The sequence below is a fragment of the Papaver somniferum genome, chromosome 8 (genome assembly GCF_003573695.1).
Source record: "Papaver somniferum cultivar HN1 chromosome 8, ASM357369v1, whole genome shotgun sequence".
In the NCBI taxonomy this organism is placed as follows: domain Eukaryota; kingdom Viridiplantae; phylum Streptophyta; class Magnoliopsida; order Ranunculales; family Papaveraceae; genus Papaver; species Papaver somniferum.
The window spans coordinates 96,050,127-96,076,680 of NC_039365.1; the positions used below are offsets into that span (position 1 = coordinate 96,050,127).

At 36.0% G+C, this 26,554-nt stretch overlaps 3 protein-coding genes across 4 annotated transcripts; all 3 read right to left on the minus strand.

Annotated features, from left to right (window-relative positions):
* Positions 1–8,785: 8,785 nt before the first annotated feature.
* LOC113305804 lies at positions 8,786–9,409 on the minus strand. The gene has a single exon (XM_026554805.1). It carries the CDS (start codon positions 9,407–9,409, stop codon positions 8,786–8,788), a length of 624 nt encoding a protein of 207 aa, XP_026410590.1.
* A 916-nt stretch (positions 9,410–10,325) lies between these two features.
* Positions 10,326–18,647, minus strand: LOC113302169. Of its 2 annotated transcripts, none has more exons than XM_026551022.1 (18): positions 18,339–18,647; positions 17,755–17,853; positions 16,134–16,783; positions 15,945–16,033; positions 15,691–15,850; positions 15,458–15,596; positions 14,989–15,082; positions 14,718–14,849; positions 14,155–14,255; positions 13,571–13,684; positions 13,068–13,309; positions 12,738–12,796; positions 12,470–12,655; positions 12,267–12,390; positions 12,051–12,109; positions 11,533–11,678; positions 11,018–11,173; positions 10,326–10,861 (listed from the first exon to the last, which is right to left on the minus strand). In XM_026551022.1, exons 3-18 carry the CDS (start codon positions 16,328–16,330, stop codon positions 10,556–10,558), a joined length of 2,304 nt encoding a protein of 767 aa, XP_026406807.1. In that variant the 5' UTR covers positions 16,331–16,783; positions 17,755–17,853; positions 18,339–18,647; the 3' UTR covers positions 10,326–10,555. The 2 variants fall into 2 exon arrangements, with proteins under 2 accessions (XP_026406807.1, XP_026406808.1); XM_026551023.1 differs by having other exon boundaries at positions 15,945–16,044.
* Positions 18,648–25,512: 6,865 nt separating this feature from the next.
* Positions 25,513–26,277, minus strand: LOC113305805 (protein DOG1-like 2). Its single transcript, XM_026554806.1, has one exon. It carries the CDS (start codon positions 26,275–26,277, stop codon positions 25,513–25,515), a length of 765 nt encoding a protein of 254 aa, XP_026410591.1.
* Positions 26,278–26,554: the final 277 nt, after the last annotated feature.

The following is a 26,554-nucleotide window of genomic DNA, read 5'->3' on the forward strand; positions in this document are numbered from 1 at the left end:
TTTGGCAATAATACTACGGTGATATGTATCACTCCCCCTTAGTCAATACTTCATCTCATAATGAAAACCACTCCCCCTTACATAACGATCCGTAAACCATATGTATGTAGTGTGAACTACAAAATGATTCTCCACTTTTTTGTCAATATAAATTGGCAAAGGTACGAAAACTAGCAGGATATAATGAAATTCTCAAAGAGATTATTCATGACTAAAAGAGAACATATCAACTTTGTTTCAATGATTTCACATAGTCGAAACTTAGTGTATTCATCAAGGAGTTTATAAACATACAAGATAACTCCTAAAATATTCCACAGCCGCACTCCCCACAAAGATTTGGAAATTAAGCACAAGTTCAATTAAGAACTCTTCCCCATAAAATGTCATTCCCGAAAGAACAACAAGAGCGACCTTATTTTACAAGAAAAAAAGGATTTCTTTGGACATTTGATATTAAATAGAGACAAACTACTACTACTAGAAACAAATGTGGAATTGAAACAACACGTCACTGAAACTCCAAGCTTTTATTGCCCAAAAGATATTGATAGATCCAGTGGAAAGAAAAATATAGTAATCTAATGAATCAAAACAACACCAATAGACTGTCGTAAGTGTTGAAACGTAGCAGTATCTAGAGGTTTGGTGAGTATATCAGCCAATTTTTGTTCGGAGGGCACAAATACCATGTTAATAATACCATTTTTATAGAGATATCTAATAAAATGATACCTGATGTTTATGTGCTTAGTTATTGAGTGCTAAACAGGATTCTCAGTGATGCGAATCGCACGAGAGTTATCACAAAAGATCTTCAGTGTCAATTCCATAATCAGCAAGCATTTGTTTCATCCATACAAGTTGAGTACAACATGATCCTGCATCAATATATTCTGCTTCGCATGTTGAAAGGGATTGTAAATTTTTTTTCTTGATATGCCAAACCACAAGATTCAATCTTATATAGTAGAAACCCCAGATGTACTCTTTCTGTCTTCCACACATCCTGCCTAATCAACATCTGAATAGGCAGTAAGATCAGTGTTAGTATCAAAAGTATAAGATAGACCATACCCGATAGTGTGTTGAATGTATCACATGATCCTTTTTGCAGCTGCAAGATGAGATTCTTTTGGATTGCCCTGAAATCTAGCACAACACCGAACACTAAGAGCAATATCAGGTCTAGTAGTTGTGAGATATCAAAGACTTCCCTATGATAGATCGATAAAGTTTTTGATCCACATTATCCCCTTTATCATCTCTATGTAGTTTACCGGTGGTGGGCATAGGAGTCAGCTTTGGAGTAGACTTATCAAGACCAAACCTTGTAACCTTAGCATATTTTTCATGAGATAAGTAAATTCCTTACTTATGTTGTTGAATCTGTAATACTAAAAAGAATTTTAATTCACCAACATTGCTCATTTCAATTTCCCTTCCAAGGGAGACTTGAAATTCTTTAGCAAGTTTCTCGGATGTTGATCCATAGATGATATCATCTACATAAACTTGAGCAATGACTACATCTTTCCCACTCTATTTGGTAAACAATGTTTTATCAGTTCCACCTCTCGAAAAACCTTTCCTAAGAAGAGAAGTAGTTAGTTTTTCGAACCAGACACGAGGTGCTTGTTTTAACCCATATAATGCCTTTTTGAGCTTGAGGACATGATCTGGGAAGTCTGGACTTTCAAATCCTTTAGGTAGAGAAACATAGACCTCTTCCTTTAAATTTCCGTTTAGGAAGGCGGATTTTATGTCCATTTGAAATAACTTAACCTTGAGAAAACAAGCATGAGCTAATAACAAATGAATGGACTCAAGGCGTGCCACATGAGCAAAGGTTTCTTCAAAGTTGATTCCTTCAATATGTGAATATCCCTAAGCGACAAGTCTTGCTTTTTTTCTGACAATGGTGCCAAATTCGTCTGACTTGTTCTTGAATATCCATTTGGTACCAACAGTATTGATATTGGAGGGACAAGGTACGAGCTCCCATACATCTTTTCTTTGAAATAGATTTAACTCTTCATGCATTGCATTCACCCAAAATGGATCACTAAGAGCTTTATCAATATTTTTAGGTTCTACTTGCGATAGATAACAACCAAAATTGCAAATATTTTGAAGTTGTCCTCTCGTCTAAGTCGTAGAATCTTTTCCTCCAATAATACTGTTAGCATCATGATTCCTTTAAACCCATAGGTGACATGGAGGAGCACGTTCTTGTTCAACAGGAATAGCCTTACTAGGGCCTTTCTCCTCGTCAGTAGAAACGTCGGGATCAACAATTGTTGGAACAACTTCTACTGATTCTGGGTTTTCTTTGACTTTCTCAATTGTCTCCGTTGGAGGCAATTCAGCGGGAGAGTCATCATGACGAGAATTGCTCAGATCATCAATGATGACGTTTGCTGATTTTATCATAACCTGGGTTCTGAGATTAAAAACTCGAAAACTGCGACTGTCAGATGCATATCCAAGAAAAATACCTTCATTGCTTTTCGAATTTAATTTCCCTTTTTGTTCTCGATCTTTAATAATGTAGCACTTACTTCCTAACACTCTGAGATAATGTAAGTTGGGTTTCTTACAGTACCACAACTCATAAGGAGTATCTAGGGTCTTTGACCTTAGATAGACACGGTTGATCAAGTAGCATGTTGTAAAAACAACTTCTCCCCAAAACTTTAATTGTAAGTTTTTGTTATGGAGCATAACCCTTTCCATTTCTTGAATGTTCCTATTTTTCCTTTATGCAACTCCATTTTCTTGTGGAGTAATGGGCGGTGAGTATTGTTGAATAATCCCCAGTTTGTCACAAAATTCAAACACCTTAGTGTCCTTGAATTCAGTTCCATGGTCGCTTCTAATTTTTTCTAGCTTGCGACCCTGTTCGGCCTGGATTTTATTAACAATAATCTTGAATTCACCAATGGTTTCATTCTTATGTTCTAAAAATGCTACCCAAGTGAATTTGGTGTAGTCATCTACCATAACTAAAACATACTTCTTCCCAGCAACAGTAGGTTGTTGAATTGGGCCGAAGAGATCCATATTGTTAGAGCACTGCTCGGTCGAACTCGCAAGCTATCTCAAGCTTGTTTGTCAATGTTAGTGATCAAAACTATAAGTCTTGATTTCTAGTCTACTTATAGTGATGTCTCGTACTAGGATAGATTGTGTAGTTGAGCATTAGACTTCACGGAGTTCATCAATTGAAGAACAAGAAATACTAAGGAGACCTTGTGGAACTTCATCAACAAAAGGTATGTGGAGACTAAGATTCATCTATCACTTGGAAAGTATATTTTTACTCTATCTCCTATATTGAGACAAAGGTCGTATTACTATATAGTATTCGATTATGCACATTTGAGATTTCGAGATGAGTTTAACTCGCTTACATATTTATCGAAATATGTGTTGGTAAGCTTTCGCTTCAACCAAGTTCATCTTATATTCTTGGCGAAAGTCAAAAGATGATCATGTGAAAATCGCCGAGTAACATCTTACATGGTTTGTGTTAGAGCACTGCTCGGTCGAACTCGCAAGCGTTTCTATCTCAAGCTTGTTTGTCAATGTTAGTGATCAAAACTATAAGTCTTGATTTATAGTCTATTTATAGTGATGTCTCGGACTATGATAGATTGTGTAGTTGAGCATTAGAATTCACGGCGTTCATCAATTGAAAACGATGAACTACTAAGGAGAGCTTATGAAATTTCATAAACAAATGTTTTAATGAATCGAAGTGACACACGATGTAGAAGACCGTTGTTTTGCTACAGAAACCTTGTTGGGCTGAGAATTTTAGAGAATCATTATATTTAATGGTCAGGTTGACTTGATTAGAATGAATTGTTCTTAATTTAGTGTTTCAAGAATGAACAGACAAGTTAACCTAAAAACATCATAGCATCATTGAAGATAAAATAGGTTTCTGATTCAGATAATTGCGGAGGGAACAAAAATGTTTGAAATTTTCGCGCCAGATAAGTCACCAGGGAACGAACTGGATAAATTTCTAACTGTCATCTAATTGTAAATTGATAATTAATTCTCACCTCATTTTTATAATTTTATCTTGTGGGTCAAAAGAAATATATATGGTATCTTCTCATAAGAATGATTTGCTAAAGAAAATGATTTCCTCCTTAAAAATGTGAAACTCACCAGCAAAGCAGCCGTTTTTAGAATTCTGACGATAAGTTTGTTGCAGATTATTCCGCGACGGATAATTCTTAGAGCTAGCACTATGGTGCCCTCTATTCCTTCCCTATCCCTCAATATCCCTCAAAAACTCCAAAATCCAAGTGCTATGGTCTTCCATATACCTACATGCGTAGGGATATCCCTCCCTTTCCCTACTTGGAGGATCACATCTGATCCCTCTTGTAGGGAAGGGAAATCACACGGCTACTCAGTATCCGTATAAATTTGCGCTTTACGAATACTGAGTAGTTGTATTACCGTTGATACGGCTACTGAGTAGCCATATATTTTTACACGGCTACTGAGCAGCCGTTTCGGAGAAAATATTTGTTTGACCTTTTTTTGTTTACACCTCTCCCACACCCGATCCTAACCATCCATCGTTAATAACGGCTCTATCTTCTCCACCGTCGGATCCCGACGGTCATTTTTTCAAAATCCTACATAAATACCACTCTAGTTCTCTACTCAAATCATACCAAATCAATTTCTTCTTCTTACATCAATTGATTTCTTATTTATCTTCTTATCTATACCTCTTTGATTTCTCTTCTTCTTACTAAGTTTTTATAATTTAGTTTTATTCAAAATGGTTAATAATTTTGTTCAACAGGAAGAGATTGATCTTACTGCTTCCTTTATTTATGTGAGTATGGATGAAATTGTGGGTTCGGGACAAAAAACCGCTATGTTTTGGATACGTATTCACCAAATTTTTGTCGAACGCAACGACAATCCAAATGGAAGAGATTGGGGAGCCTTACCAAGATGAAATATATAAAAAAAGATGTCAAAGAATTCGTGTCCATTCTCAACGCTATATATCGGCAAACCAAAAGCGGTGCGAACCACGAAGATTTGGTAAGTTCTGTTAATTTGTTAAGTTTTTCCATATAGTTGGTGATAATAGTAGTAAACTTAATTTTTCTTACATAATTTTTCAGACAAAAGAAGGTCGGGAGCAATTTCAGAAACAAACAGGACAACCATTCAAGTATGATGCATGTTATGAAATGTTTAGAGAAAAGGTCCCTGGATATAATTATGAACTCACTGTGAGCCAAAACAGTGAGTTGTTTAATAATCATCGTAACTTTGTATCACTCGAAGATGGTACTGAAGTTCTTCCTAATGGAGAGACTCGTTGGAAGTACAAGTATAATGTATGTCCTGCTTCAAAAAAATAAAATAATGCACGTCCTATAAGAACAAAAAAAGCCAAAATGCTAGCCAGACAGAAGAAGGATCGTGAGCAAGGTATATTTAGATAAGGTGATGAGGGAACAACTTCGGTTAAGATGGAAGAAGATTGGATCTATCAACAAAGTGCTAGTATTTTGGAGTACTTAAGGAAACACGATCAATGAAGGAAAAAAATGAGAGTGGAACAAGAATACCGATATCAAACAATTTGGGGGTATACTCAACAACCGAGTTATCAAATGGAAGAACAACTCAATTTGCAAAATCTTCAACAACATACTAATCAAATGCATCAACAACAAATGCATTTAGATCAAGACAATGCAATAATGTATATTGACCTTAGTCGGTTAGCTCCCAACGAAAAAAATTATTATCGACGCAAGCAAAAAGAGATTTTGAACATGATGAATATAATCATCGTTTAAGATTCAGAAGATGATGATATAATCCATCTTTAATTATTTTATCTTTTATTTAGTTCAGTTTTTTAATTTCTAGTCTAGGTTTAAATTAAAAGTGTAGTCCTAAAGTTTTAGTTAGTATTGTTGTTAACTTAATTTTAAAAGTATTGTCTAAATTAATTTAAATTGTTGTTTGAATTAATAAAAGGTTTGAATGTGTTGTAACGAAACGATTATCATATTCAAATTAATAACCTCATTATCACTTCATTAAATTACTATTCATTAATAACGTAAAAAAGAAATTACAACAGCGGTCTGAATACATTACATGTTATTATTTTTCTTGGTGTGAGATTCAACGATCAATGCCGCTTCGATATGATAAAACTGTTCTCCTCTCCAGGCTTTATATGCCTATTGTGCAGCGGACCTGTCCCTTCTGTACCTATGGAGAAACTCATTGTACTTGATACATAATTTCCTAACATGATTTGTCCTTGAATAAATTTGGGATGGTTCATAATTAAAGTGTGGTTTCTTGCCCGTCGGTTTAACGAAAGGACCCTGACCAACTTGAATCCAAAATATAATATGATCTTTAGGATCTTCTGGAAAATCATCCTTGAGAAGGTAAAAGTTTTTAATCCATTCTGTCTCTTCTTCAACATCATTTAACCTTTTCCTCAGTTGGAATTGTTCTTGACCTCGTTTCTGTGCCTTGAGTTTTTCTTCGTATTCTGTCGCAGCCGATGATGAATCTTTGGTTTCTTTTGTGGATTTTCGTTTGCTTAACACTTCATCTATCACATTAGCAAATTTGGTAGGTGATGAAGACGTTGTTGCATTCGTAGTAGCTTGATCTCCTATTTTGCATATATCTTTTTTCATTGCAGCAATTGATTGGGTGGTTCGCTTGCATCTTCTAAGAATATCTTTAACTGAGTTGGTAGTTGTTGATTGATTTTCCATTGAATAGATGTTTAGATTTGATTTTCACCTTAAAGATTGATACTACAAAGAAGAATGGGTAGATTGATGCTGTAAAGAATAATGGGTTATCTTCCTTATATAGGAATTGTCCCCAACAGCCATACTTATTAGAACTCGTTCCCAACGGCTCTATTTCTTAGAACTCGTGTCCAACGGCTCTATTTCTTAGAAATCGTGTCAACAACTATATATTTCTTTCTATAAATATAGAGCATTTTTTCTAACCAACATAAATCTCAATTCATTCTCAAATAAACCTCAATCATGTATTCTAACAGTTCGAGTAGAAATGGAAAACAAATAGTATGTCTGGAAGCAAAAGAGGTTTGTCCATGTTGTTTCACGGATAATCATAGTATGCTTCAATTCCCATGGCTATATACAAAATGTCCCCAACGTAGTTGCACCGGCACTAGGAAGGTAAAAGAGTCGATAGTGGAGAAGATAAGGTATTTGGAATGTGAGTATGCTAAATGTCCTGGAGAAGCACAATGTTTGGAGGATGCAATGAAAGATGCAATAAAACAAGAAAAAATTGACGAACTCTGCAAGAACTTCAAACTAAAAGGAAATGTGGAGTTTGAATGCAGCAAGGGGATTCCCTCTGAAACTGAGGGTTGTAATTTCTTTATGGAAATGCACCGGTCAAGTGCAAAGAAAACATATGGAAAACGTTACTGGACATGCCTTGTCTGTGAAACGGTGGCATGGGCTGAATAAATTTTGTTATGTTTTAGTTTACTCAAGAGTTTGAATATCAATTAATGTAATGTGTTTTTTTTATAATTAGTATGTGTTGTTGTAAGAGTTTAAAAGTGATGAACATGATGTAATGTGCTTCTACAATAAATAATAATAGTTATTTTCATATTCATATGATTAACGATTACATTAAGCACGTGCAACCAGCATTAAACCAATAGGTGACCCTATTGGACGAGTTATGTCTCGTGGGGATTTACAAAGAGATATACCCACAAAACCTATAATTATTTAAAGTCTTTACTCTTCATCTGATGACTCAGAGGATGAATCTTCACAGGGGGAAGGGTTATACTCTGAGAAGCTGTTTTTCAAAATCACATAGCAGGTAAAAAATCTAAAAGGTTTCCCCTTCTTTTTTTCGCAACTTTCCAAAGAAAAATGCTCCTACAAAAAAAGAAAACAATATCAATTTACAATTAAATTATTCAACAATTCGGTACACATACACAAAAAATTGTTGGATAGGTAACCAGTAAGTTTCTTACGATTTCCGAAGGTATTGGTGCCCTCCATAGATATAAGGATCTCTGTGTCGATACATATACTTTCACGTCTGAAGTGATAACGTTTAACCTTGTTTTCAGATACTTAATTGTTCTTTCATTAGGATTTCCGTTATGTATAGTCAACCTTTGCAGCAACTGCTCTAAAAAAATTGTGTTATTTAGTTGCTCATCTTCTTCTTCTTCATTCTCTAGATGAACATCAACTCATAAACTAACTATCAATTTGTCATCCGCCGGAGTTAAACCCACCATAATTAAGAAAGAAAAGTGTTGTGGATAATAACTTAGACAAAAATAAGTGTTTATTTTTAAAGATGGAGAAGAGAAGAGAGTTGGTCGAACTAATGTGTTCATTGCTAAACAAGATGTGAATCCTTTATACATGGTCAGTATACATATCCATACACTGTACAAAGAGATTTCACGGATAAGTATACTAATCCATATAATGTACAAAGAGGTTTCACGGATATGTGTACATATCCATATACTATAGAAGGAGATTTAAATGATTTAAACCATATACCGTCAAATATAAGCGTATTCATTTGCATACATAAATGAAGCCCAAAATAATTTAAAGTCTGGTATTACATATGCATGTAACATTTGAAATCTTAAAACACAGCAGTGAAATACATCCTATGCCTCAACATCATCATCATCAAACATACCTGCATCATCGTACGCCCTTTAGCATGGAGGTGCCACACCCTTTAGCATGTTATCAAAAAAGGGTGAGTGTGCCAACACATTCAAATCGTTGTTTGATCCAGGCATTCCAAAAAAATCATGCCAAAACCACAAATCGTATGATGCCACCGCCTCTAATACCAAACTACTATGTTTATCTTTACCCCGGTAAGTTCCTTGCAAAGCTACCAGACACTTCTTCCATGGCCATTGCATACAATCAATACTACCAAGCATTCCAGGAAAACCTCGTTCCGCATTCTCAGCTAGCAACCTCTGAACATCTTCAGGAGTGGGTTCACGCAAATATCTTTCTCCAAAAGTCATGCAAATGGTGTGGCAAAATCTTTTTAGATACCTGTATACTGTAGTTGCACCCATACGAGTGTAATCATCAACACTATCAGCTGACGTACTTTTGCATAAACATTTCATCACAACAACTAATTTCACATGCGGAGAATGCCCCATAGTATCGGTTGCATCTGGACGTTGTTGCCATTCTGGATCAACTTCAAGCAATTTTCCTAACAATTTCTCGAATAAGTCTTCCCTCATGCCTAGACGTTGTTTGAATTGTCTTGAGGTATAACCAGTTCCAGGCGTAAAATAATCATTCATCATTTTGGCATCATGCCACACTCGATCACGCGTTATCAACTACGTGTATGTACCTCCCTAGGTATCGGTTGTCTAATAATACGCAATCGTTCATCCAAACATAGTTGTATGAACATTAGCAAAGCTTTCTCTTCTTCATCACTAGAGCTATCCAAATAAATTCCATATTTAACTCTCACATAAGCATGCATTAGACTCATTATGCACCTTTGCAAACAACAAACACAGTATCAATTTGTGTATACCATACATAAATACAATTCAATCAATGTTATACATCCATATGATAGTTCACAAACATTTCATTCAACATAAATCAAGACACACAACAATTAATCATGGATTTTTCACTAAATATATGCTTTAATTACATTATTGAATTGCATACTACATACCTAGCCAACATAATATCAACAATTTCATCAAAATCAAAATCAAATTAATTTGAAACCCTAACATTAGAATCCCTCACCTTAGATGATTTTTTGGATAAAATTCGAAATTGAAGACTGGATTTGTATCACCTTGGAATAACGATCAAACCCTTTTAATTTAAGTCATTGAATCACAAGGAATCAATATGAAAATCGAAAGGGGGTTTGAAAGGGTTTTGAGAGGATGAAAAACTAGAGAAGAAGAAGAAGTGGGAAACCCGAGCGAGTTTTTGTCAGACTTAAACCTATAATACGGCTAGTCAACGAGTTGACTGACACGGCTACTGAGTAGCCATTTGGCACTATTCATACGGCAACTGAATAGCCGTTTCGTGTAGGGAAGGGATTAGAGGGAACCATAGTGAGGTTGCCTTCCTTGTGCCATCCCTTCCCTACATTTGAGGGACAGGGAAGGGATGGAGGGCACCATAATGCTAGCTCTTATCTAGGATTCACTGCAGATAAACACTGAAGACACGTGATAATAGGCACAAATAAAGGATTTCTTAAAACCTTTAAAATAATGTCTGATAACAAAATGTACACTGAAATTCGATGGATGAATACAGCCAAAAAAAATTGAATAATATAAGCAATCGGGTAATAACTGTTGTCACACTTTTGCTTCCTTCAGAGCTCTGCCTTGGAAAATGTTGTGAAACCCGTATCTGCTAAAACTACAAACAAAATATAGAATACTACGTCGTATCATTTATTACCTGAGAGATAAGTTAACTTCGATCTTGGAGTCTGTCAAGACAATTTCGTTTGCTGTATCACCTTTCGGACAGTCTTGACCTGCCAACCCTATCCTAAGATGCAGAGGTCTCATAAAGACTAGTTCTCCCAGGTCTCTCTTTGATTCTAACATCAACTGAACACATGCATCTTTTTGCTGCTCTGAAACTCTATGATGTGGGTTTAATATTTCTAGGATTCTTTTAGCTTTTTCTTCCTGATGGTTCCCAGAAAAAATCGAGTTCCGGTTTAGCTTCAAGTATAGAACGGCGTTAATGACAACCTGCAGAAGAATTGCAAATAATGTGATTCTGAATGCGATCGACACAATCATATTATGTAATATAAATGCACAAACCGCCAAAGCTTATGCAACTGACATAAGACACTTTATTCTAGAGAGAGAGAGAGAGAGAGAGAGAGAGAGGAAGGATCATACCTCACTTGTCCCAGGAGAAATATTAACTACACAGTTGATGACTACTCTGCTGTCTTGGTGAAAATTACTAAGATTTTTGTCTTCCTCTACACTCAATTCTTCCCTCGAAAATGCAAGGTTATCCAATTCCTCAAACCACTGTTGAGCAATACCAACCTGCAAACAACCAAAAATAAGGCCTTCTTTCAACTATTCAATACGTGAGTTCCACAACACCAGAATACAACTTATTTTAATGCAGTTATAAATAATTAGCAGTTGACAATAAGAAGTCATGGGTTCCCACTTCTTAGTTAACCTGTACAACTCATATAAGATGTGTACAGCTTTTAATATTCCAAAATTCATAAAAGTTGGTTTAAAATGAAAATCATGACTTCTAAACCGTCTTAGGTTGTCAATTTTCGTTGCTTTTGATTGGGTGGACCTTTTTCTCGTACCTTCTGATATATGAAATGAAATTTAAATTCTACCCCATCAGACGTAGATTAAAGGCACACATGAGAATTTCACACCTTTTTTGCAAAAGTAGCAACCTCCTCCGACCCAGAGACTTCGGCCGCAGAACCTCTAGCCTGGCGCCAGATACATCCTTCTTGAAGCGGTGCTGCAAGTTCTGTATCCTTTGGGATTTGCACATTCACTTCTATGTCACATCTTCCTGTTGGCAGCATGAGAAACTAGATGAGAATCCGCCATATTTAGAATAGGACAGTAACATCTCTTATGAACCAATATTAGGTTGTCAAGAATGCTTGTTTACAAAACTACAAAGCAAAAAGTGAAATATGATACCATATGCACATTACTTCGGAAATCAAAATACTTGGTGACATACTGAAATTCAACAGCTGGAAGTCGATAAAATAAGTTAACTAGATATCTTATATGGTAAGCTTATTTCAAACATTCTGATGTTTGAATGACAACTGAACTGAAATTCTAATAGAAGTGATAGTATGTAAAAACCTAGCAGACTATGACTTCTTCATGAAAAGGATCCACAAATTAAACAATTGCAACAGAAATGTACCTGATAGAACACTAAAACTTTGAAGATGATCAACGCCTGGTCTCTGACTTACAATACCACTGAAACATGAGAATAAACAAAATCCCTAGTCATACATTTAACCAGTAGACAACACTCTTAACAAAAGTTGATCAATGATGTATATCAGTCCAACGGTCCTTGATAGCAAACTAGTTTATTGGTTCAACCATTGACAATTGCATAAAATCAACTCACCTAACAAAAACTCTCTCCGGAGGGTAACAATACCAATATGGCAGACCAAGGATTTCAAAGTTTGAAAGTCGCAGTTCTGAGACATCCTCAGAGTCCATATCAAGTTCTAAAATTGCCTGACCAACTTCACAAATGAAAAATTGCGTCACTTAAATGAATACCCATCAACATCCATACAATCCAATTGCTGAAAACTGAATTACCTGTATCACAAAACAATATTTTGTTATTATAAGTGGCTACTGATGAGATAAGACTATCATATGGGTATCCTTCCCTTAAACAACCAGAATCAACTCTCTGCGGCAACCAATTCTCAGTTATCTGATTCAACAATGATCTTTTCTCAGATATCAACTTCCCACATATCTCCATAATATTTTGGTACCCTGCAGAAACTTTAATAAGTTAGTATCTGAAACCCTTTCTTAATTGTTTTGAATATTCAGAAGCACAGAATAGAATATGAACCTGTAATAACATCTTTAATCTCCCCAGATGATGCATCCATAATCCACAAAGTTTGAATACTGAAGATAGAAACATATGAGAGATGAGGCTTGGAAAGAATATAAAAGATGAACAAACACGATAGACAGGGATCTACGGAACCGAAGATTCCCTTCTTCTCTCATACTATCTAGTAGGGTCACTCAGAACGGCATAAAACTCAAAACACATGTATTCCTTTATGTTTAAACTTCAGGTCAGACCACACTTATGTTAAATAACTTAAATATATTTTAAAAGGATAAAAACATAATTCTGTAAGATCAAGGCAGAACTATATAATTTAATTACCTGGGATTAATTATGAAGAGATTGTTTTGCTCTTTCATTAAATGCCACGGGAATCTTAGCATCTCCGAATCAAACTCCTCGGATTGCGAAGCCTCTTCTCTTCCCTTTGGGAAAAATGTAATTAGGAGATTTTCCGAGATCCAGCTCCATATGCTGCTACTGATTCTTTTGCCAGCATTGAGGTTTGGATAAAGTGTTTCTAGAGTTCTACTCCCAATGTTAGCTTTCCTAATCGCATGGTTCTTCACAAAGAAAACCAGCAGAAAACGCAAGGTAAGAGGAAGCCACATCTTCGGGAGATAACATACATAGGCCTCGACAGCGTAAGGAAAGTAGATCAAAAAAACCAATGAACACAGAACTTTGTTAAACTTTTGTGGCCAAATTGTCAGCCATGTTCAATATTCCCTCAATAGACAAACCATACAAACCTGGCAATACCATCTAGGTGCTAGATTTATAACATACAGTGATAAAAGAGAAACACGCTGCCGGTTACTCACCTCTGAATCCACAAAATATAGACAGTCCTCTACAGCATCATAAAATAAAGATGCAGGGCGCAACAGTTGGGCTGATTCAAAATCACCATCCTCAAAACCCGGGGAAGAACCAATCTACAAATAAATAAAATTAGACAAATTTGTTTGTTCTTTAACAGAAAGGATTTAGCAGAAGAAAGTAAATACTTTTTTTTTTGATGCAAGAAAGATTATATTGAGCTAAGCACAATCGTGTGCGATAGAGTTCAACAGGAAAATAGGAGGATCTCCTTCCCAACTATTAAAAATGCTCTCTTTACGAGCATATTTAGCTAAACTATCAGCACACTTATTAGCAAGCCTGTTTGTGTGCAAGCAAAACCAACTATCAAAATAAACTAAAATGAAAGTAATATCTTCAACAATGCATCTTAACTCCCATGGAACATCATTTTCCTTTCCTTGAATAGCTTTTGTCATATCCTCTTGTAATTCAAAAGGCAGCTAAATGAAGATTTACAAGGATAGAGCCAATCCTAAAAGCTTAAACACATGAACTCAATTCAAACCAAATGGATGAAACAATTATATACTATGATACATACACAGTCTAAAATCTTTCCATTGCCAGCAATTATGATGATCCGATGGTGATTGCTGTCCGAGACGAATAATCGGTTCTCATCCTCATCTACAGATATACAACCTAAAATAAAGAAAAAGATGGTTATAAATATAAGCATGACACCAGCAACAAAAACGCCGTTCTCTGCATGAATATATCTAGATGGGGAAATGAAGAAGTAAAGAAAAAGATGGTTTTAAATATAAGCATGACGCCAGCAACAAAAACGCCGTTCTCTAATATAAAGCATGAACATATCTAGATGGGATAATGAAGAAGTAATTAAACTCCATAATGGAGCGCATAATTACAAACAAGGAGGGACTGCAGTTCGTAGGTACAAAACCTTAATGCTAGATATTTTTTGTACAGTGTCCTTCCTTCTAAGTTTTCACATTGGAATCAGAACTTGAATGACACCTAACAGTCACCCTTACTAAGAACTACGCACATATGCGAACTAACATAAACTTGATTTGAGTGAAAAGTGCCAGAGGTGATGATATCTCCAATCAAAAAAGAGAACTGCAAGACAAATATTACCAGGAAAGTATAAAAGTAAATTCCGAAGAGAAGAATCATATAATTCCATCGGGACATCAGCTTTCTTAGTTTTCAGGCTTCCCAAGTTCTGGTCCAGCAATTCATGCTGTACCAAATTGAGCTCCTCAATGGCTACATTATAACCAATCAAGAATTTATTAATTACAGATGCCCCAGACTGAAACAACAAAAGCATTTTACAAGCACATGGAGGCCAAGAAGGAAGCTATGGATTATGCAAATTCTATATTCACTGAGGTGGGAAAAGTACCTTTGCTAAACGTTTCAACCTCTGTCATTCTCCCGATATATTGCAACGGACTCTTAAAGTCTTTAAAGATAAGATAGCATGGCCTTTCCACTTCCTAAAATCCAACATGACACGGATTATAAATACATGCTCAGAAATGTTAAAATAACACCCAGTAACACGATTTTCGAGCATTTAAACAAGAAAATTCAAAGGAACCACATGCATTTAAGTGCAGAAAACATCCAAACTTCTTATTTGCTTTATAAATGTAGATGCAAACGACCAAACTTCTTCATAACTCCGTGTTTAACAACCAGCAGTTAAGTACTTATAGGATCTTGATCCAGGCAATTTAGATAACCAAGTTCACTTCAAGTATATACTTTTTTCCTTTTCTTTATCCATCAGGTTAACAATTAGATGTGTGAAGACAAAAAATCAAAACAGGAGGACAATACACAATTCATGATAAGGATTCGTACCTCACCTCAGGAAAGGTCTTGTTAGACAACAAGATAGGAAATGTAATATACTCCTTCATGATTGTGTGGACTATACATGCTCTCACAGAAACATAACGATCTGAACTCAGAGATTGAAAACCAAAAATGCAAAGCTCTGGGTGCCTGTAACAAGCATAAGTACCGAAGTAAGAGTAATCCACTCATATTAGGTTCCATCTCGTCTAGCATATTATAGTGCATAATTTGTCAGAATTACCTCCGTTGAAGCAATTTAACTGTCTCAAACATTGAGGTATGCTCTGAACCAAACATTAAAGAATCGGAGGTAAATGCATCCACAAGAACTAAGAAAGTTCCGTTCCTATCAAATGGCTGCTTGCTCTCTTCAGATTTATTCAACCAACAATAGTCAGGACCTGATTATTCAATTGCAAAGTAAAGAAGAAATAGGTCAAATGAAGCAAACCCTGTTTTAGGAAAGAGAAAAGGGACGGCGTTAGCTAAGCTTACCTTGAAGCTCGTCGAGGGTAGACTCCAAAAATGTTATAAGATTTACATCAGGAGCTAACTGATTTGGTATCTCAGATACTGTTGATAATCTAAAAAATAACTGCTCGCAGCTAGTTAGAAATGTCATCAAAAATACTCAAACATTTTTTATAATAAAAACCTCCGAAAAAATAACCAACATTTATGTACCTGTGGATTTGACATAATTTGTGTACATTGATTTGATCAAGATTCACCCAAACATGAGGTATGGGAAATTGAAATTTAGTTGGTACAACACTACTAATGATATTTCTTGCTTGTTGATTGATAATTCTAGAGTGGGAAAATCTAGGGAGGAATTTTGCAATTCCTGATAAACGACGGAATTGAAAACCCAAACCCATGTCTGCTTCACTAGGAACTGAGGGGATGAACAGAATGCCGCCAACAACACAAACCTAGAACGCCTTATCTTTTAACTTAAACAAGGAGATCCTTTTCACTGGATTTGTGTTTCTCTGCCTTGGTGGCTATCACTAAAAAAAATAGAAGCATACTTTTCCCTAAACATAAGATCAAAATCGAGATGTAATCATTTGAAAAATATCTGTTAACAAACTCGGCCTAATTTCAAATATTTTTTGATTGATGGCTAATTTCAAATCTTAACCTAGCTTCCTCCCTGCTTTTTTTATTTTGGTCTGTGTTGGGTAGACTTTAGGCTTGATTTTTCTTTATACAATTTTCTCTGCCGTTATTCAACTTTGATGTAAAACTAGAACACCGCTGCCACAGTGGGGAGGGCCGACCGAAGAAAAACGAATCACCACTTCTAATGACATCAAATTGACATTCACCTGCAATAAGATCTCATATAGTCAAGTAAAAAATATACTACCCAAGTAAACAAAAAAAAAAAGGCCAGGGGTGGCTTGAGCCAGTCCTAGTCCGGGCATACTTCCGCCCCTGGAGAGTGCAGTGAAAAATTTGCAAAAGAAAAATTTGCATGCTACAATTGAAGAGAGTGCAGTGAATTGCCTTCAAAATTGACAAAGTTTATGACAATGGTATGATAAGACCATATTACAAGTGTTGTGGTCCAGTACCCCAGCTTTAGCCATTAGGATGCTCCGCACTTACTAAAACTTTTGAGGTCAAGCTTCACTGTTCATTGCGCACGATGCAATTTGGGTTTGTATTCGAGTTACATACAAACTCCAATTGTGCACAATGAAATTCATTTTGACAACAATAGAAAAGGCAAAAATAAATACAGGCAGCAGCAAACCTAAGTAGATTAATAGTGAAAGCTTAATATCTGTAATTACTGTCAATTATACTTCAAGTCACCAGACAAAAGACAACAGACCCAAAAGCAAAGACAGTCATCAAGTCAGAAATAGTCCGGGCATACTTCCGCCCCTGACAGAAACCTGCACATGTCTGGAGAGTGTTTTTTTCATGTTTATATGCAATATTATGAATCCGGGAATCATGCTAAAGAGTAGGTCAGGTAACTAATTCTTGAAGCATATCAGAATTTTGATAGTAAATGATGGTTTGCTCGCAAATAAGTCTGTTTTTGCCCTGAATTCAAGCCACGGTGATTAATGAGTATCAATGGGTTAGTCAACACCAGCATTTGTATCTCGGTATAAAAATACAACTGCTGGAGAATGTTAAAAAGCACAACAGGATCTTCAATTTCATGAACAGATAAAACTGAATCAGACAAGTTAAAACACTCATCAAATATAGACACAACAGCCTCAAACTGACATAAAACGTATGAAGGGTCGTCAATGTATGCAGATACTAAAACACACACCTGAGCATAATAAGCTAGCTGTTCACATGCCAGCCTCCTCTTCACTCACAAAGTAGCTTTAATGCTTTCAACAGCCAATCCAAGCTGCAATTCTGTACCCTGGAATGGTAGGATAATCAGTTTGCTAGACATTAAATAGCATGCTCGGGCTTCCAAATACCTGGAGAACTTTTGCACCAATAACTAAATGATAAAAGTCTATGCCATAGACAAAGCATTGAATCCCAGATAATTAACCGGTAGAAACTATTTAATCGTTGAATACTTTGTTAGAATATTTTCATTGGGGTATTTTGTTAAACAGTTGAAGTTCATTTAAAGGATGAATTTAATTTCAACCCTCAAAGTTTACAGTAAGCTTACCTGAAGCTTGATTTCATAAAACCATCGAGGCTGATTGTGTTTAAAATCGGAATGGCATTTGAAATCGAAACGGAAATTTAAAAAAAAAAAAAACATTGAACCTAAGGCAATCAAAAATTGGGTTTTAAAATCGGAATTGCATTTGAAATCGAAATGGAAATTAAAAATTAGGTTTGAAACCGAAGTTGCATTTGAAATCGGAACTGAAAATAAGAAGGTACCTGGTTATGGTGGTGCTGGTGCTGGTGTTGGTCAAGTGATGAGTAATGATTAGGGTAGAGATGAATTATAGTATTTGATGATGGTGCTGGCGGAGCTACTACTGGTTGTGGAGGCGGTGATGGTGCTGGTACGTGTTGCTATCGTTAATGGTGGTGGCCGAGCTGGTAGTGGTGGCGGTGTTGGCGAAGGTGGCTTTGAGGTGATGGAGGAGGCGTTGATTTTGGAAGTGATTGCGGAGCTGGTAGTGGTTATGGACGTATTCCTGGTGGCGGTGTTGACGAAGGTTGGTTCGGAGGTGATGGGGCAGGGGTGTAAATTGTGAAAACCACATGGAGACCCATTTTTCAGTTTTTCTCCACTGTGAAACTCACGGGTAAAAACTTTCAGGCGCGCCTTCATTTTTGGGAAAACTTACTCCTAAACCCATATTTTCTAAAAATTCTGTTTTTCCGTTTTCCCCGTATCCCTTAAGTGTAAATCTGGTTTCTCTCTTTTAATCAATGAAGAAATTATAATCTTCCTGGTTCATGGAGTTTATTTGTCAGGTAAAATTCTAATTTTATATCAAACCATGAGTACGAGGGTTGGAGGCGAGATCTAATAAGGTCTGGACAAGGTATAAATCTGATGTTGATTCAATTAAGGGATCCCATGAACCAGAAAGATTAACGGACTACGAAGGAGTAAACACCATTAAAAGATTAGATGATCTTTGAAAGCAAATTGATGGAATTTCTGTACTTGGTTTTCCTTTTCTCTGTTTTTTTTTCTCCTGATTAATTATTATGTACAAGAAGTATCGAATCTCTTATACAATTTATACTTGTTTTTCTTGTGAACAAATGTTGCTTAGTTTATCTAGATCTAATTTTCATTCAACTTTTGAATTACTAGTGTATGTTATCTTTCGTATATTTTTTACTTTTTATTCGTTATAAAATTTCTGATCTTGTTGCAAACAAATGGAAATTACATTGGGATTGACTGATATCTACACATGTTGAAATTCTGGAGATTTTAGAATCTAACCCAATTTGACAAGCAATTGAAAGGTTTATCCTTTAACTTTTGTAGTCTGTAGTTCTTTGTTAGTTTTTGTTGTCAGAAAGTGTCTTGATTAGGTCTTCTTAGTCAAACTTGTTGTTTGGTATCGATTAATTGCATCAATGAGTTAACCATGTTGATATTGTAGTTTAAGAAGTATAAAAGAAGGTCATATTCGGTACCACCAGCAAAACACACAGACAAGGTGTGCCTGAATGAGTTTTGAAGCTGCAAAATCAATGGGAAAAGGGAGCAGAAATAACGAGCCTGTGGTATTAGTTCAGGATGCCGGATATTGGAACTGAAAGAAGTTGTATTTTTTGAGAGTTTTAAAGGGCAGATATCTGCGAGGAGTAGAGAGAAGTTGTATTTTTTATTCATGGTGGTATCCAAAATAGAAATGATTGCAGTTGAGGGAGCAATGAGCTGGTGGATCTAATTTGGGTACTTTAGGTAGACGATGATGATACTGGTATTTGTGTTTGTAGTTCATGGTGGTAACTGAAATAGGAGTGATGGTGTTGTTGTTGGTTTGCAATGGGTGTGTGTATAATGGGTGTTTGCAGGTGGAGAAATAAGAGTGATGGTGTTGCTGTTGGTTTGCAATGCGTGTGTGCATAATGGGTGTTTGCAGGTGGGGTAGTGGATGCATAACCTGTTATGCAGCTATGAAAATGGATGCATAACTTGTTATGTATCTACAAAAGTTGTTGCATAACTTGTTATGCAGTCCCGAAAATGGTTTGCATAACACGTTATGAAACTACTTTTTTCTTAGTATTGAAACCAACAAAAAATAAGGTTCCATAACTTGTCATGCACCTACAATAATATCTACATAACATGTTATGCAGTCGTGGAAATGGATGCATAACCTGTTATGCATCCGACAATATGACTGCATAATGCATTACGTATCGAGAAAATAGATGCATAACCTGATATGCGTCCGTAAATATTGATGCATACTGCATTATGCATCAATATTTTGTGTACGCACTAATATCAACCAAAACAATGGTTACATAACTTGTTATAGATTCATAACTTTGTTATGCCGATGCATAATTTGTTATGCAATCGAGAAAATGGTTGCATAATTGGTTATGCATCTGCAGAATGTGTTATGCATCTTTTTTGGTGGCTGCATAATGGTTATGTAGTCAGTTTTCGAAAATTTTGCCTAAAATGATGATCACCTCCGATTTTTTCGTGAAAAACAAAAATTTGATATTTTTGTTTGTACTCGTTGCGTAGCTTTCATAAAAAGATTTCCAACGATATAAAATTTGTAAAATTTCAAGGCGCGGATTTTTAGATAAGTTGTATCCAAGTTGCGTCGTCAATTATACCCCTGAAAAATTAGGCTGCATAACGAGTTATGCCTGAAAAAATAGTATGCATAACGAGTTATGTATTGATTCTTAATAATTTCGGATAACTTTGGGTGTCACGGTATCTAAAATTAATTGTGGGCCTGACAATGAGAATATTATTTTTTTGGGCCTGCGCCTAATTTTCCCGTTTAAATTTCTCGGCACCCCAAGGCCCAGTACCGTCCGCCCTGTCCCATGATAGCCCATGGGAATCCGTGACCCGTTACGGGCTGGCCGGACCTGGTCCATTTGAATAGGAGGCCGGGCATAGGCCACACAAGTCAAATTTTCTTGCCCGACCCAATACCCTCCATATTAGCCCGTGAATGTTCCCCTCCCTGTTTGCCCATCAATATTATCCATTGACCTAGCCTAAATAATTGTTTTTTTTCTTCAGTGGATTATAGAGAAGAAGATAAAGAGACATATAAGAAGAAGGATTTATTATTGATATGAGTAAACCTATTACATATCTATAGTAATAGGGTTACAACCTGTCGAACCATGCAGTCAAGATTCAAGAATCTCCTTACAAACCCCAACTTTGCTTCAACTATGATTTGGGACCACATGCATCCTACCTTTCTCAATCGAATTGTAATAGATGATAAAACGGAATACCAATTCCAAGGGTTGTACGACACCTCATTTAATAATATACCATCTTTTCAAAAAAAATAAAAATCTATAGTATCCTTTATATACAATAGGAATATAACTATTATATTGGGATGCACATCCGTGGGCTAAAGCCCTACAACGCTTCCCCTTGTGCGGTCCAATAAAACTCCGTCTGCAGTACTTCACATACAATGCTTCGGATGTAGATCTTCAAATGTATTTCTCTCCTTGATGACTTCTGTGTCTAATACAATTGCTCCATTAAAACTTTCACAAGGGAAAACCGGTGGGACAAAACCTTGGTATGGCTCTTCACATGCTGCCTCGTATTTTACATGTAGTTCATCACATGTAATACGATCTTCAAGTCGAGTCTAAGTTAGTTGTCTCGTTAAAACTTCGTCAGGCTAACCCAGAGGGACAAAACCTGAAGTAAAGAAAAAGAGTACAACATTAAGTGAACTTAGAACATAGTTGGATGCGTATGTGTTGCCTCATTAAAACCTTGACAAGGAAAATCCAGTGGGATAAAACCTTGACGAAGGTAAAAGAGTACAACGTGACATATGCAAGTAAGGGTGATCCGTTGCAGATGATCACTTTGCTCCGTTGAAGTTGACTAGTTTCTTCACAACTCCTAAGGAAGAAAATCCTTGTAGGAAAGACAATAGTCTTAGCTGGGAAATTACATTCCCGGTGTTTGTTGTTGTCTCATTAAAAACCTTTCCGAGTAACGAAACCCTGTGGGAAAAAGTAACCTCGGTGAAGGAAAATAGTTTAACACACCATTAGATGCTCCCCCTGATGCCAGACAATTTTATTAGTCTAATGCAGTCAAAAGGAGTTTATCACACTTTACTTTGGTGACTTGAATGTTTATAAGACCCTGTTGTTGATTCCGGAAGTTACGTTGCTTAACATAATATCACGTTTCATTTCTTTGATTCAGATATTTTTAGTACTATCAAAGCGATCTTTATGTTTTCAACATTTAACATACTTGATGCTTTTAGTGTTGTCTAGCTAAAAACCTTGTCGAGTAACAATACCCTTTGGGAAAAACTATTCTCGATCGAAGGGAAAAAGAGTACAACACAACTTCAATTTAGAAGTAGAATATGTCGACATCATATCCTTGGATCCCCCCCTGATGTCGGCATCTCCCCCTGATTACTGGCAGAGTTGTTTCAGACGGTTCCTTTAGTCATGTACTTTTCGAAACTGAATATCGGTAATGACTTAGAAAATAGTCTACCATATCTCCCCTGATTACTTTCGTTGGAGAAGAGATCATTGTTCCTTCATAATCAACAACCTTTGGATTGCAGTTCCTTTAGCATTCCTTTTTATGTCTTTACAGGGATAAAACAAACTCATGTCAATGGTTAATTTTAAGTACATTATTACATTCATTGTACAATTCCAATGACGTTGCGTTGGCGCTGAGCTATATCTAGATAACAAGTTCCCTGAGGATGTAAAATATAATCGAGTATATTACTATACTAAGTACAACAAGGTGTATATTGTACTTAGATATGGGAATTCAGCCCCAACACATCTTCGTCATCTTCCTTTAGACGAAATGGTCACTTACTTACATTTAAGTACGTATGTGTAGTACTGAAATATGTGCTTTGATTCGACTATATTCATGGATTCATCACTTTTTCTTTACATGCAGTTGATTTTTTAGTTCATGAATACGCAGTACGTATATGGCGTACTGATAGAAACTTCTTTTGGTTTTGTTTTATTCAAAGTTTTGCCACTGTTTTTGGGTTCGATCCATGAGTATGTATGTGTAATACTGAAACATGTGCTTTGATTCGGTTATATTCATGGATTCATCACTTCTTCTTTACATGTGGTTGATTTTCTAGTTTATGAATACTCAGTACGTATATGGTGTACTGATAGGAACCTCTTCTGATTTTGTTTTATTCATACTTTTGCCATTGTCTTTGGATTCTATGAGTGTGTAATACTGAAATATGTGCTTTGATTATGTTATATTCATCAATTCATCAATTCTTCTTTACATGAAGTTGATTTTTAGTTCATGAATACGCAGTACGTATATGGTGTACTGATAGAAACTTCTTATGATTCTGTTGTATTCAGAGTTTTGCCACATTTTTATTTCTTTGATCCATGAGTACGTGTGTGAAATACTGAAATATGTGCTAATTTTGTATATTTATTCTGTAAAAAGTTTATGAATACTCAGTACGCATATAAAGGTTTTCCTTTATTTTTCCTATGATTTAATACTGTATTAAATAAATATTAGAGATTAATTGGTATGATCCTACAGTATATGTGATGTAAAACGTTTTCTAGTTCATTTATCATTGATTCTAACAAGGAAACTTTGTTGTTTGGGATCTTGAATAATGGGTTATCATTTATGCAAGACTCTTATTCATGATTTGTATCTGTATAACATCTCCTGTAGGTAACTAAACCGTTCTTTCATTACAGGTTCATTTAAGAAAGGTCATGCACCGGAATAGGTTCATGAGGCAAAGCTCTGTTGTTCCAGCCATTGTCAACCGTATATGGCGAGATCTGATCCATAATCCTTTACATTTGATATTCTCAGTAGATGTTCTTGGTATGACAAGCTCAACATCGGCTTCTTTAAGTAAAGGCTTTGCTGAGCTGTCAACAGATGGACAGTTTCTGCAATTACGTATGAAGCAGGTAACTAGTATATTTTGATACTATTCATAGATGAATAAAGGTAACTCGTAATGGGGATTAAATAATGCGTGTTTCACCGTGGAATCAGGTATGGTCTAGAAGAATAACTGTGGTTGGTGACGGTATTCTTCAAGGAACTGAAGCCCTTGCTCAAGGGTTTGCTTTCGGCGTGTCTGGGGTTGTAACAAAGCCTGTTGAGAATGCAAGGCAAAATGGTCTTCTCGGTCTTGCTCATGGGCTGGGACAAGCTTTCCTAGGGTTCATTGTTCAACCAGTTAGTGGGGCATTGGATTTTTTCTCACTAACAGTAGACGGAATTGGTGCAAGTTGTACTAGGTGCTTAGAAGTCTTTAATAACAAGACCGCCTTCCAAAGAATCAGAAATCTTCGTAAGCAGTGCGACAGATATGTACTCAAATTTGTAAACAGTGTAGCAGATATGTATTCAAATTTGTAAACAGTGCTCAAATCTATGGTCCTTTATATGTTTTAATTAAATTTGGACCTCTAGATAAATAAAATCCCGATTTGGTAGAAGTATGTTATTTTACACGTAGTTAAACAGTGGGGTATATTAGTCATTTTCATATTTTCAAATAACTTTGGATCTTAGAATAAGAGTAAAATCTAGTTGGACCCTGCTATAAATAACAGTGGCGGAACTAGACTTTGATTATGGGGAGGACTTGACTCTTTTCTTGGGCTGGCTTAAGGGTAAAATTTACAAACATATAATGGCCCAACACAAAAAGGGCTATGAAAAAAATGTCTTTTTCCAATCTTGGGGCTGGCTTGAGCAAGCCCTAGTCCAAGGGTAGTTCCGCCCCTGATAAATAACCTTATGGGCTTAGGACCAAACAAGAAATTTTCCAATTAGAAATTCATAGCGGTTAATGGTGACTCTGCTGGTTTATGTAACTGATCGCCACCACTTGAACCTTGGCGAAAGAGTGACCTAGAACACGATAAGATCCTAGGTTAACTAGCTTCTCAAGTCTCAACGTCATTTTGGAATTCGGAACTAATACGAGTAGCCTGGCATTCCATGCTCAACATAGGCCATTTTTCGTACAATTAACGGCAAACAAATTTAAAGCAGAAAATCTAAAAAAACAAAATAAAAAAACCGCAAATAAATTAAAGAATCTTACTAATTACTCACTGAAAGAAATTAAATTAGTGATAAAGGCTTTTCTTTATCTCTCCAATAGTATCTTATTGAACACCCCCATCAGCTGTTTAATCACTCAAGTTAAAAAAGGTGCAAATCTAAACTATCATTATCAAAAAAAAAGATTAAAAACTATAAAGCCTAAGCTAGAATTATAATAGAAAGTTACAAAAAAAACCAAAATATCCCCAAAATAAAAACATCTAATTGTAATTAATTATAACATTACCTTAAGTAGTTATATTCTAGCTGAGATTAAGATTCATGAGGATTACTAACAAAATGTTGAGGATTACTGTCACGTCTTGTTTGTCCCCATTCATGCATCGACAGATAAAGTTTCTTGGCAGCAACCAGAAAATCAACAGCTTGTAGTGGCGTCAATATGTGTATCAGTTCCTTGACTGTCTTCAATCTTAATCTATCAGTTTCTTCCCAAATGCGCGCCAACTCCGCCGCGTGATCATCGACTGCTTTATTCATTACCTGCACATTAGTTTCACAATCATGTGAAGTGTTGATCAACGATGCAAGTTGTTGTTCACCAATATCTTCTTGTAATACTTCCAATCGGTTGGATATCATTTCTTCTTCTTTCACTGTTTTACAATGAAGTTCATTAACTAAACCTAATTGAATGGATGAAAGTTCACCTAAGTTTCCTCTTCTTATACCTTGTAAAAACTCCTCTAAATGAGCTTCTAACTCAGTCCCACATAGTGTATAAACGAGTTGAATGGCTAGAGTTGGCCTACAACCAGCAATCCATAGGAACGAGTTCTCAAACGGTGTTGTCCATGTTGGTGAGAATGATGAAGCTGGATCTTCTTTGACTAATAGAATTCTCCTCTCATGATACTCTTGAAACTGTTTTATGTTTTTTTCAGCGATGGTTTGTAGTTTCTCATCATTTCTTCTATCTTCTTTTGCTACTTGATTTAACTCGTTCAAATCTTTCTCTTGCTGGTTGATCCAATTCTCAAAACAACGATGAAATGGACATGATCTTGATCCTCCCATTTCCATAGACACGTGTAGATAAACTTCTAGAGCCAGAAACCAAGTATAAAGAGCTTAGTAAAATGGAAGAGGAAGAACTTTTGTAGTGACGAAGTTAGGTTTTAAACGAACTTGAAACGAGGTCCTATGAGTTAGGTTCTAAAATAGAAAAATTTAGGAAATGAAAAAGATGAAACATACACGTGGTAATGAACTACTGCTAGAACAGTGCCAAGTGGAATATGGGTTAAAGCAGTAGCTCTATATGTCTTGACACGTGGAGTAAACCCACAACTAT

What these genes read in the sequence shown, in the direction of transcription:
- LOC113305804 (XM_026554805.1), bottom strand. Translation starts at nt 9,409, where the DNA reads ATGATGAATGATTATTTTACGCCTGGAACTGGTTATACCTCAAGACAA.
- LOC113302169 (XM_026551022.1), bottom strand. Translation starts at nt 16,330, where the DNA reads ATGGGTTTGGGTTTTCAATTCCGTCGTTTATCAGGAATTGCAAAATTC. An exon ending in AAATTATGTCAAATCCACAG is followed by an intron (nt 16,034 to 16,133) that starts GTACATAAATGT and finishes GTTATTTTTTAG; the next exon opens with ATTATCAACAGTATCTGAGA. An exon ending in CTCTTCATAATTAATCCCAG is followed by an intron (nt 12,797 to 13,067) that starts GTAATTAAATTA and finishes TTCTATCTTCAG; the next exon opens with TATTCAAACTTTGTGGATTA.
- LOC113305805 (XM_026554806.1), bottom strand. Translation starts at nt 26,277, where the DNA reads ATGGGAGGATCAAGATCATGTCCATTTCATCGTTGTTTTGAGAATTGG.